Here is a 13,342-nt window from a genome sequence, read left to right on the forward strand (position 1 = left end):
ACCTGAAGATTGATTATACTTACATAAAGCTAAAATAAACAAACCTTAAAAAAAAAACTAACCAGAAATAAAAATATCAATTTACTACCCTTAAGAAAAATGTTTTTGTAAGGTTTCCATGTTTTCCCCAGGTCATTTTTCAAACTCTTAAAAGACTCATGTTTCTGCCTTGATTTTTTTAAGGGGGAGGAGGAAAGGAACCAGGGACTGGTTGGGGGGTAGGGCACTGGGACAGGCCTGCAGAGAAGTAAGAACTTTCAACCAAATGTCAAACTGAAAAAATGATCTGAAAGAGCCAAACTTTTACTATTTTAAGGAGTTAAAGATTAAATAATCAAATAAATCCTCAGTGAAATGGATATTCAGTGGTATGAAGGGTATTCGGAATATGCTCTTACCTAGGCACTCTTGGATCATGCCACGTGCTCACGCCAGTCTGAGTATGTAAGAAATACACCTGCCCTTGTTGCGTTGTCCTCTGTTCTGTAAAATTAAGAAACACTAATGATAAAAACATACTCAGAATATCCAAATCAAAGACAGCTATAAACACTAGGACATGAATAGGTAAAATTTCCAAATTACCAATCTATTTTATTACAAAGGAATTGCCTTACTTGTTCTGAACTCAGAACACATTTCTTCCTGGAAACAATCTTATAAATGATGCTGAGGGTCACAGGCCAGCTATCTAAAATATGGCCCAAATATGAAACATGTTGCAATGGAAAATAGAAAACAAGACTGTTATAGTAACAACAATTAAATGAAACAAACATGAAATTATCTTTTATTTGTCTTAAATGTAGAGACTAAGGGGAACAGAAGGGCTCAGAGGAAGAGGCCAGCAAACTCTGAGGAGATTCTCAGGGGATTTGTAGAAACTTTCAGAGAGTTAACAGGCTGGGAATGCTTTTTAAATAATGCCTAATTTTATATCAAAACTTGTATTTTTTTCTTTCCCTGAGAGAAGTGTATTCTCAAGTCTACACTTGGACTCGAACAGAAGCAAAAACAATGGAATACGAGAGAGATACCCTATAGTCAAAAATAGGCAACAACTGAAAAATAATCAAGTTAGAAAGAGAAAGACTAAAGGCAAGTGTGCCTACTAGAGAGAAAGAAGTCACAGGTAAAATTAAGTCAAAGCCCTTGGGAAGAGAGTGAGGAAGCCAGAAAAGAGAAGGAATCTTTGCAAGGGTTTCTCTAATGGGGTTTCTTCAATGGTGGTTTTCAGTCTTCTATTCATTTATGCTTTCCAGCAACAGAACTACTTTAAAAAAAAATCTAATGAAAAATTCCAATATATGAAACAATAAAACTATTGCTAATACTTATTAGTATACATTTGTTCACAAACTTGTAATAAAAATCAATTTAAACGTTAAACTTTTAAATTATAAATGCAAAAATGTTTAAAACTAGCTCTGCATGACAGCTGCAATAATTTCAGCCTTGGAACTCACTTTTTACTCCTATGTTTCAGTTGTACAAAAAAATTTTTTAATTGAAATCACACAAGTATAAAGTATGACTACCCCCACTCCAAGCCGCTTGCCTTATAATCTCAAAGAGAAATGGCAGGCAATACTAGATTGTAATGTCTGAACATTAATAATGACTGCTAAATTTTACTAATTTTAACTTCTCATGAAATTTCATTTATTTCTTACAACAAACCTACAGGGTTGGTACTAATATTTCCCCCTTTTTATATAAGATAAAACCAGAGGCTCAGAGAGGTTAAATAATGTCCCCAGAGTCAAACAACTATTAATAACATGTGGCAAAGACAGGATTTAAACCCAGGTCTGCCTATTTTCCAAGTTCCAAGCTCTAATCACTGTGCTTTAAGTTAACCTGTATGGCCTCACACAATTAATGGGGGAAAAATTTTTTTAATTAAAGAGTTAAAGTATTTAATAAAGTCAGAATGATTGCATTTAAGTTTTAGAAATATTCTGGAGTAAAATTAAGTTAGATCAGGCAATTCCCAATGTTGGTCACTAGGTGTCACGACCAGCCCATGAGAGCTTATCTAGAGGCTGTGAAAAGGGCAAGGGTGTGAGTAATTTGGTTAAGTTTTTAACAAGAGAGTACAGTTGAGTTCATACAAGAGTTCACAAGATGCGATTTATTTAGGAAGTTCTGTCCTCAGCTACAAGAAGACTCAGGTCCTCTTTCACATGGAATTCTAAAATTTAGGAAACTACATAAGATTATATGTTTACACAAACATAGAAGTGACTAAATCATTTATAATAACCCAATCATTCAGATAACCCCAAACTATAGACAGTACAAATATAATATATAAATACCATCACAAACATGCTATTTAAATTATTTCTAAATATGTAAGTCTAGAAAATTACATTACAGTTCTGATTTCAGACTGCCATTATCAAGAACACTAGCATCTCACTTTTTACAGTAGCCCAAAGTCAAACTGTTGTTAGTCTTCTATCACTTCAGAGACTTATCAGAGTTGGGGAGTTTTACATTTATTTTCATGCAGAATTCCTAAACCCAGGTTAATGACTACTTTAAAAGCTGATTTGCTGGCTTTCTTAGCAAGCTTAAGTCAATAAAACACACTTTATTTTTCCTCTGGTAGTTGTCATACCATAGCCTTCTGGTAGGTCTGGAGGAGTATGTAAATGTGTCCTGCTCATGTAATTTCTATGTCGTTGTGACCTGACTCTTCTCTCTGCCAGTCTGGGATCTGAAGACTGTCCACACGTTGCACCATTTGTTCCACTAATTGGAGTGTTCTCATCAACAAAGCAGCTAAGAGGTCTGCCGGGACTAGAATATTCAGATGCCGGTCTATCAAAAAGTAACAAGGAAAAAAAACCTTACTCAACTCAGATATCAGAAGTAGGGTTTTATAGACAATGTGTACTGCAGTAACAATCACTTCCAAGAAAATGGAATGATTAATACAAACATGATGACTTCAAGAAACTCTAAATAAAAGCAAACCAGAAGTCACAAAGCACGAAAGAAACCCAGGTAATAAGCAGATTATCAATTACGGATTAAAATCACTTTGGTGGTGGTGGTTCAGTCACTCAGTCCTGTCCCACTCGTTGCGACCCCATGTACTGTAGCCCACCAAGCTTCTCTGTCCTTGGGATTCTCCAGGCAAGAATACCAGAGTGGGTTGCGATTTCTTCCTCCAGGGGCTCCTCCTGACCCAGGAATCGAACCCAGGTCTCCTGAACTGTAGGCAGATTCTTCACCATCTGAGCTACAAGGGAAGCCCTTATTGATCTTAATTACACTTAATATGAAATCCACATATATTTGCAGATGTGTGTACGAGCGCACAAAGCCCTACTTGGCTCAGCTACAGGCCACCTCAGACTTGCATTTCCACCATTCTCCCATGCTGCCTCTGCCACACTAACCCTCTTCCTCCTCCTCAAGCTTGCATGGCTGTTCTACCTTCAGTGCCAGAGTAGCCCTTCCTCCTATTTAGGATGAGTTTTTCTCCTATTTTCTCTAGGCCAGACTCTTTTTTGTCATTCAAATCACAGCTTAAGCTTAAATGCTGCCTCTAAGAAGTCATTCCTGACCTTCAGATCTACTCACCCAGGCATTTGATAGTACATCACCTTACCTCCTCAGCAGAGCAGTTAATTCTGGTATTTTCCTCATTTGCAACCCTGTTTCTGCCCGTCTTCTCCCACTAGAATATTTACTGAGAGAACAGAGTCTGCCTAGTTACCCACTACATATATTCCCGTACCTAGAACAGTACTCAGCATATATTTAAGAGAAGTAGTTCAATAAATACTGAATGAATAAAGAAAGGAAGATAGTTTGTTACTTCAAAGAGCTTCCAGTCTCTTATAGGTCAACCAAACTAAGAGGATAATCAAGAGTTAATTTTTAAACTAACATGTACAATCAACTTTATACATGTGAAAATTAAAGTCAATTTTATCAGTTAAATGAGGAGGAAAGGGACTTCACTAAAACACTGACACAAGCACACATTTATTTACACTGAGATGTGATAAAAATAGGTTCTTCTGACTTCAATATAATCCTTGGCAGGTTAATACTAGAAATAAACTCTCAAATAAGCATTTTTTAAAATGGCAACATAAGCTAGGCTTTCATCCAAGAATCCCAGTGTAAGAGAGACTTAGTGACTCAATGAGTTAAGCAATTTAATCCCAATAAATGAAAGTAGGTATAGGTATAGCTAATGAGAAGCATTCGATGTTCTATGTCTGGGGTCCTTCCTGTTCAGGGAGAAAAAAAACAGTAGGGGGAGCAAAGCAAGCACTGAGTAAGTACAGGTGGCAAATAAACTTCCTTATTTTCAAAAGTAAAAAATGAAATCCAGCCATTTATATCCTATTCGTTTTCAGTTACTTAAAGAGCTTTCCTTGAAGCTTTCAAAAATTACCTTGTATCCCCCTGTCTTCACACATTAAGCTCCAGGAAGGCCTTTCTGCATTATTCATTGTTATAGCACAGAGCCTAGCATACAACAAGTTAGTAAATTCAATGATAGCTGTTACCAGTGTCCTGAACACTTTTCATCCTGTTCCCCCTTACTTGGCTAAATCTTCATATTCTTCAGGATTTTTAGTTCAGAGATTCTCCTCCTTCAGAACTTTCCAAGTCCTACCATTCCCTTACCCCCGACTCCAAGTCAAGTGCCTCTCCAGATGGTCTCAGGCCATCTGGTTCTTCTCTTGATCACAGACCTTACTGGACACATATAATCATCCCTTGACATGACTGAATAAACGGTGATCCCTGTACACATATTTTGTTACAGCCATTCAATAATGGACTCAAAAAATTTAAGAGTCGCAGGAGTAAGATGACTTCTCAAGGTATTCCTTTAGCTCATTTAATAAATATTTACTCAATACCATCACAGGTCATGGAGCTACAATAACAGGATAACCTGCTAAGCACTCTTTATTAAAAATAATAAAGGCATCTGCTATAAGATCTACTGATCTAGAGCAGTTTACACCAAGAAAAGAAATCTGGTAAAGCTGACATATAAACAGAGGGTGACTTCAGGAGGGTGAATAGCATAGACTCTGGAAAGAGACTCATATGTTCTCACCGTGTTGGGCGTTCCCACTGCGTAGTTCTTGTTATGTGGTTTAGGTACTGGATTCTTCCAGAGGCAGTTCGCCTTTCTTCCCAGCTTAAATAAAAATTTTGAGAGATAAAGCAGTAATAGGAAGCCAGACATGGAGTGATTTTGGTGCAAGACAAAAGACATTTGTTGTTATGAATCAGCAATGACAAATTGAAAAAACAATACACAGAATATAGGAATTGTTTCAACTTATTTTACAACCACAATATGTCTTCTGGAATTCTGAAGCTTTTAAAATATTTATTCTGAGGAGTGACTATTTTCCATCAGCCAAACTGAGAATTTTTCAATGATGTAAACAATGCTCAATTATTAATAATTATACTAATTCTCCAGAATTTAGTGGGAGGGGAAAAAAGTCCATACTAAAAATAAAAATGACATGTAATTTTAAAAAATTAAATGTAACTAGAAGTGTATATAAAAATCTTTCCAAAGCATTTAGGCTACCCAAACTAATTTTTTAATCTTCATATTTTTATTTTCTTTTACATATTTTCTATAAAAAGTTATGAATTTTTAAAAAATTTTAAGTATAGCTGACATACATTATATTAGTTTCAGGCATTCAACATAGTGGCTTGACATCTCCATACACAATGATCACTAAGATAAGTCTACTAACCATCTGTAACCAAAGTTATTACAACATGGACTATATTCCTTATGCTGTACATTACATCCCCATGACTTACTTATGACTGAAAGTTTGTACCTCCCAATCCTCTTCACCTATTTCATCCATTTCCCTACCTCTCTCCACCCTGGCAAAGCAATACAGTTTGTTCTCTGTGTCTATGAGTCTGTTTCATTTGTTTGTTTACGCTGTTTTTCAGTTTCCCCATATAAGTGAAATCAGATGGTATTTGTCTTTCTCTGCCTGAGTTATTCCACTTACCATAATACTCTCTAGATCCACCTGTGTTGTTAGAAATGACAAGATCTCATTCCTTTCTTATGGCTGAGCAATATTCTATTTTGTGTGTGTATGTGTATACACTACATCTTCTTTATCTATGTCTCTATTAATGGACATACTTAGGCTGCTTCCGTATCTCATCTACAATAAATAATGCTGCAATGAACAAAGGGATGCATATACCTGTTTGAATTAGTATTTTCATTTTCTTAGGATAGATACCCAGAAGTGGAATAGCTGGATCATATGGTAAATCCATTTTTAACTTTCTGAGGAACCTTAATACCATTTTCTATAATGGCTGCACCAATTTACACTCCTATCTATGCCATACAAGTGTTCCTTTCTCTCCACAACTTCATCAACATTTGCTATTTATCAAATTAAATTTTTAAAAAGCAAAAATTTCACTTCTTCTTCAATCTTATTAATATAACAAAAAAATTGGGTAAGTAACTACAGTAGTGTTAATATTCCACCAAGCCACTGGCAAAAAAAATAGAAAATAAAGAGACACTTGCAGGTCCCCCCACCCCCCGCCCCGCCGACTGTGATTACAATTACAGTACAATGATGTAGAACAAATTTAGAATAATTAGCCTTACACTTTTGTAATCTCTCAATATTGATTAGTTATTTCATCCTAAACTTCTCCCTCAAAACTGTGTTCCAGTTCTGCCATTTTTATGTGGCCTTTGGCAAAATACATAACTTCTCTTGAGTCTCAGTTTCTTACGCCTGTAAAATGCATGAGGGTGGTAGCAGGAGTAATGGTAGTAGTAATAGTAGCTAATTATTTGTTAAGCACTTGCTGTCTGTAAGACATTGTGCTACATCAATGATTTCCTTTCATCCTCACAAGTATTTAAGGCATGTGCACTACCATCATTATCCTCTTTGATAAATATAAACCAAAGTTTACAAAAGCCAAATAAATGGATTAAACTTATAAAGCTAGTAAGCAGAAGGGTAAGGATTGAAACCCTAATGGTCTAACTCCAGAATCACATGCTATGAGAAATAAACAGAAGGGTAAGGATTGAAACCCTAATGGTCTAACTCCAGAATCACATGCTATGAGAAATATTATGTATATCATGTAATGATAAATGATATAAAGTGCTAACTAACACTTGTAGGCTCAATAAATGTTACTATGTTATTGTAATTACCATTACACAAATTCTGTATCCCATCCCTTTAAATAGAGCAATGTCTCAGATTCAGTATGTATATGCCATGTTTTGAATAATTTAATCAAACAAAAAAGCTTTTGTTTTGAATATATAATATTTACAAGAGATTTATATCTGTCAAGCAATTTGATTTTTTCCCAGTCAAAACTCTTAAGTAAAACAAATGTAACATACCTAATTTCGTTCATAATTAATTCATATCTTATCTTATTAATCTGTTGTGATAAGATTCCTCACTAATTTTCTAAGTACAAGGAAAACCAGGACTCTGGAACTGATCAGCAAATTTCTAAAGTATAAACACCAACTTATTGCTCATTATTTTAAGGATATTATCAATGAATTTAGCTTACCCATCTGGTAAATCATTATCAAACAAACGACTGCAGTCCACCACTTGTCCTCCTGTGCCTATTCGGTCTCTGGACTGAAGGCTTACTATTAAACAACAAAAACATCACTAAGAGTCACAGAACTAGAAAGAATTACTGCAATTTACAATACTGCTTTTTAAAAGGTATCTGGCTTATTAGCTTATTTTAATAGTTTTTTTTTTAATAGTTAAGAATGAACTCTTTCAGTTCAGTTGCTCAGTCGTGTCCAACTCTCTGCAACCCCATGAATCGCACTCTTTAGTTTCTACTAAATTCTGCAACTTCTTTGTCCATGAGATTTTTCCCTTTAAGGTTTTCTACCTTTTATCATGTTCATGGAGGAGAGTCTAACTCCTTTTCTTCCTATCTTAATGGGGCAACACAGTCCATGCTGCTGCCGTTGCTGTCTCTTCAGTCGTGTCCGACTCTGTGCGACCCCATAGACGGCAGCCCACCAGGCTCCCCCATCCCTGGGATTCTTCAGGCAAGAACACTGGAGTGGGTTGCCATTTCCTTCTCCAATGCATGAAAGTGAAATTGCTCAGTCATCTCTGACTCTTAGCGACCCCATGGACTGCAGCCCACCAGACTCCTCCGTCCATGGGAGTCTCCGCGCAAGAGTAAAGTCCATAAGTGCACTTGAAACATAACACATGAAAGGTATACTTGTGTATTCCACATTTTTTAGTTTTTAACTTCCTTTTCAATCTAAGAATGACAGGAGTTATGAATAATGCTGTAGTTTAGATACTTCCCTGATACCCACAATAGGGCTTTTGTTATGATGCTACTCTGGCAACTCCCTAACCATGAACCTAATTCACTGCCTCCTAAATTTAAGCCTTTCAAGTACTTTCTGTAACTAAGACCTCTCTAACAGGTTCATAAAATGCAATTTTTTAAAAAAAATATATTTTGGCCGTGCCATACAGCATGTGGGATCTTAGTTTCCCAACCAGGAATTGAACCTATGCCCCTGCGTTCGAAGCACAGAATCTTAACCACTGGACTGCATGGGAAGTCTCACATATAATGCAATCATTTTACTCTAAATTCTGCTCTATAATCAGATGGTAAGATTTCAATTGCATGTTTCTTTTTTAAGAAGCTTCAAAGGAGCCCATCTCAGTGTCCTACACCATTCTAGGTATCTTGATCAACCTCGATCTATCAATTCTTAAGAAAAGTCTCAGGAAATTTTATATAATGGGGTCAATTCAAGATAATCCCACTAGTCCAGTAAGCGCCTATGAGTAAGGGAACAATTTTCCCTTTCTCCAATCAGTGCTATACTGCTATTCCTCATCCTATTTTTTTTCAGTTAGTAAAGATTATTTTAAAACCATAAAGTATAAAACTGGCTTTTCTTACTCAAAAACTAGTTTGAGAAGATCTTGACTTATCTCAAAGTTTTATTGTATTTGTATACTTTAAAAAAATTCCTGCCTAAAGGATCAATAGTTCTTCATATTAGGAGCCTATTTTTTACACTATTTATATTTTGTTCCTTTTTAAAAAAATTAAGTTGGCCTGGGCTCTGGATCCAGTATTCAAATAATTTTACATGACTTATTTAATTCATGCCAGTACAATGAAGCTACAAAAGCTACAGTTATTGTACTTTGATTTAAAAGGTATTTAGAGTTTGCTGTGCTAAGTTGCTTACTTGTGTCAGACTTAGAGTTTAGGTCAGCTTAAATTAAACCAAAATTCATATAATTTTCAGTTCCACACTTACCTACTATCTGTCCTCTAACTGTATCATTGTCATTTGGCCCAAGTTTGCAAAGATCCAACCTCTGATCTATTTCAAATCAACAGCAAAAGGAAAAAAAATAAGTTGGTATCAGAGATTCTAACATCTATAGAGTGATAGTAAATTTCTACAATCCATTGGAAATTGGACCAGTCATTTCAAGAATTTTTAAGGTTTGATGATGAAACAAATGTTCAAAATTTTAACTGCACACATAATATTAATATAATGTCTCAATAAAAGCTGACAAACTCAGATTTCAAAAACCATAATACATGGTGCCAACAAGCAGTTATTTTTTTCTTCAAAAATTTCGAAACACTTTAAATCTTAGCTTGCCATTTAATAGTTTGGTTCTTAAGCAATTTATCCCTAAGCTTTATTTTTTTCATGTATAATTATAGTACTTACCACATATTAAGGATTAAATCAGATAGTTATGTAAAACTCTCAGCACAGTAGCTGGCACATAAGCGTCCAAAAATGTTCATTGTTGTCATTATTTTTATCTAACCATTTCAAATAACCCCCTGCCCCAACACACAACATAAATATTAATAAGAGGGCAACTATAAACTAACAAAAGGGTTTGAGTCAGTTCTGGTACTAATCACTTAGAAGCAACTCACTTCTTCTCTCCTGTCTCATCTGTAAAAACAGACATGACACTGGCCTGACCAGTTACAGTAAGGAACAACGTCAACCACTGCATGCTGGTTTTCCTTTGATTACGGCGCTCGTAACTGAATTCTTAACATGTTTCATTTGTTTTGAAAAAGTCAACAAAATAAATTTAGAGCAGGAATTTTTATCAATGTTTCAAATATACAGGGGAAGTTAGGTTTCGGACCCCTGCCTCCCCCATCAAAATATACATATATGTATATGTATTTAAATTTGTATATTTGAATTTTTAAGAGCACTTGTTATCTACTTACAACCAGTGTCTTTGAGGCGGTTGATGGCATTGGAAAGAAGACGAACACAACCAAGAAATCCAGCACCTTGTTTTTTATGGATCTTCTTGTGATTCCATACACTGATCGTTACTGAATCAGACTTCCCAATATACCTAAAAAAACCAAAATGACTGCATGAGTAACCTGGCAACTATGAATAGTTAATATAAAAGTTTTCTTTCCTTTTTGTTGTAGTCCAAAGTCACAAATGTTTAGAATATGGCTAGATAGCGCAAAATATGTTTGAATTCAATCTATCCACAGGACTGAATTTTTTTTTTAAAAAGCTCAAAAGTAAAGTCTAAAAAGAATTTTTAATATATTCTTTAACACATTTGCCACTTTCAGATTGAGTAACAATTTTTGTTAATAAAAGAAAATATTTTAGTAGCTAGTGTCACAGAATTCTATAGTTTATGATTATTTCTTTCCAAAAACAAAAATCTTAGAAGAACTTTTATCACAGTCACATTTTAAATATATTTCAATGACATGACCTATTACCTCAGCGAATACTCAGTTCATTTTCAAGGGGCATTGTCAAGGCTGACAGACCAAAAATCTGACATACCTGTTATGTTTTAAAATGCTGTAGAACAAAAGCTGATTGTAACGCTTTTCCCCTGCTTCTTTCCTGTATGCAGGCCTTGAGCGAGCAGGACTCTTGCAGATTTCACTTCACTGCCTGCAGACAAGCAGAGCAGGGAAAAGCGTTACTACACTTGTCTGTGCATACACCTGGAAGTGTGGAGAGCTCTACCACAGCCAATTGTTAACATGGTGTCATCCCATGCGAAAATACAATAAAATATCAGTAGAACCCTAAATTTCAATGACTCTAAGAGGTCAAATTTTTGGTCCAGCAACCTTGACCTTAAAGTGTCATTCAGTAAAGCAGTAATATCATAAAAATTCATCTGGTACATAAAAAAAAAACCTATACCACTTAAGTAAGGACTAAATCTTTTAAAGGAGTAACATAAAAGGCACACTTGAGGCCTTGGATTCAGCTGTGTTAAAGCATGCCTACCCTCCTACACTTTTAATTATGCAAGCTAATACTTTTACATTTTTTATTTTATACTGGAGTATATTTACAATGCTGTGTTGGTTTCAGATGTACATCAAAGTGAATCAGTTATACACATACTCATTCTTTTTCACATTCTTTTCCCATATAGGTTATTACAGCGCCTATTGTGCTGCACAACAGGTCCCTGTTGAGGATCTATTTTATATATAGTAGTGTGTGTATGTTTCATTATACAAGCCAACACTTTTCAAAAATGAAGCCAATTTGAATTTCATTTCTGTGGCTTGCAAATGAAAAAATCTGGACTAAAATATCATTCAGTACGCATGCATCAATTTTCAAATAAACCTAAACAGAGCTTATTCGGTAACTATGTACCTTCATGATGTGTAAAACTTCTAGAATCAGAATCAAGTATTAACCAGATAAATCACCCCAAACCAAACATTAAACAACAACAACAAAAAATCACACTAAAGTCAGTTTCCCAGTTGGCAAGCCTTCTATACAGGTATGCTAAAATACCAGTTCCTTGAGGCCTTAAAGCCTACCCCTCCACTGGCTTAAGCATCCTGTTGGGAGGCTGGATATCAAAGCCCAGAGAGACCTTGGGAACATATATGGAAAACAGGAAAGCTTCTGTCAGCCTGTATCCTTGAATGACTGTCTCTCTCTGAGACTCCCTGAAAACAAGACTATTGTTGTCACCAAGCCCTGACATATTCCCAAACTGTAAGCCTAATATACTCCAATGGTGATGACAAGGTTGAAACAGAAGGAGTAGCGAAAAGTGCTTAAAAGGAATGGAAAGTGTAAATCAACAAGTCAATTTAAAAAAGTAAATCAATAAAAGGGATGGAAAGACCTCCTGAATCCCTTCCCTAACCCAGTTCATCCTCAACCACAGCAGCAGTCAGAGACACTAGGCACAGCTGAGGGAGGAGGTGAAATTCTATAATAAAAACAGGGTATTCAGAGGAGGGGTTAATCTAGTGAATGGAGAGATCTCCTAGCATCCTTATGTCTTACCGATCAAGAATACAGCCCCCAGGGAGGAGAAGGAAGAATTCTGTGCAAAAAATGTCACAGTTACTCCTGACTCCCCTACTAAGCAGGTCAGCACTACCCATGGGCAGAGAGTTTCCAATCAACATTTAAGTGCCTCTCCTTGAATATAAAAAGACAGAAACCCAAATCAGACTAACAGAAAACAAAAAAAAGGAAACCTGAGCAGAGAGAGGTTACACAACAGAAAAAAACTACAATTATAAAACTTCTCTCATTAAAGAAAATATTGCTTCCAGGAAATAAAAGTTATGAAAAAAAAAACAGTGAAAAAGCAAAATGATATTGGAAATTAAAAACTGGATAGCAGAAATTACATTAAACAGGAATGCTGGGAAAAATAGCCCAAATATTTTGATGTGGGTTTTAATTTTTTACTAGAACAAAAATTTTTTTATTGTGACTTTTTTTTTAATATGGGAGAAAAAGGACAACTAAATGATAATCAATTCAGGAGAGGTACCATCCAAATAACAGGAGTTCCGGAAAAAGAAAAAGAGAGAAATACAATGGAGGAGAGGGAATCACATATAGATCATTAAATAAACAGAAAAGTTTCCCATAACTGAAGACTCTAAGTATCCAGATTAAAATCACAGTAAATATTGAGCACTATATTTCAAATATACTGTAGGAGAGTTTGTGAAGTGCTCAATGAGATAGATGGAAAACTAAACAAATTGTAAGGTTAGACAGCTATTAATTTCATAAAAAGGTGTCCAGAAAGAAATTATAATCATTGCACACCACATGACTCGGTCATGAATATTTTACATGATCATAATAGCATAAACAAAGAACAATATGATTTAAACAAAAAGGTTCAAATAACTATATATAGGAGGGCTGGGAGAAGGAAAGGGGCATATAGATGCTGTAGGAATGGGATGAGGGATCAGC

General features: G+C 35.4%; 1 protein-coding gene across 1 annotated transcript in view; it reads right to left on the reverse strand.

Annotated features, from left to right (window-relative positions):
• The window catches only part of SMURF2 (SMAD specific E3 ubiquitin protein ligase 2), a 114,373-nt gene that overhangs the window by 25,820 nt on the left and 75,211 nt on the right, over nt 1-13,342 (reverse strand). Inside the window, exons 4-9 of the mRNA XM_043905062.1 lie at nt 10,324-10,457; nt 9,368-9,433; nt 7,609-7,693; nt 5,102-5,185; nt 2,627-2,829; nt 399-483 (exon numbers count right to left, since the gene is read on the reverse strand). Coding sequence (XP_043760997.1) covers nt 399-483; nt 2,627-2,829; nt 5,102-5,185; nt 7,609-7,693; nt 9,368-9,433; nt 10,324-10,457 — 657 coding nt within the window. The remainder of the gene's footprint in view (nt 1-398; nt 484-2,626; nt 2,830-5,101; nt 5,186-7,608; nt 7,694-9,367; nt 9,434-10,323; nt 10,458-13,342) is intronic.

Source organism: Cervus elaphus, chromosome 5, assembly GCF_910594005.1.
Source record: "Cervus elaphus chromosome 5, mCerEla1.1, whole genome shotgun sequence".
Taxonomy (NCBI): domain Eukaryota; kingdom Metazoa; phylum Chordata; class Mammalia; order Artiodactyla; family Cervidae; genus Cervus; species Cervus elaphus.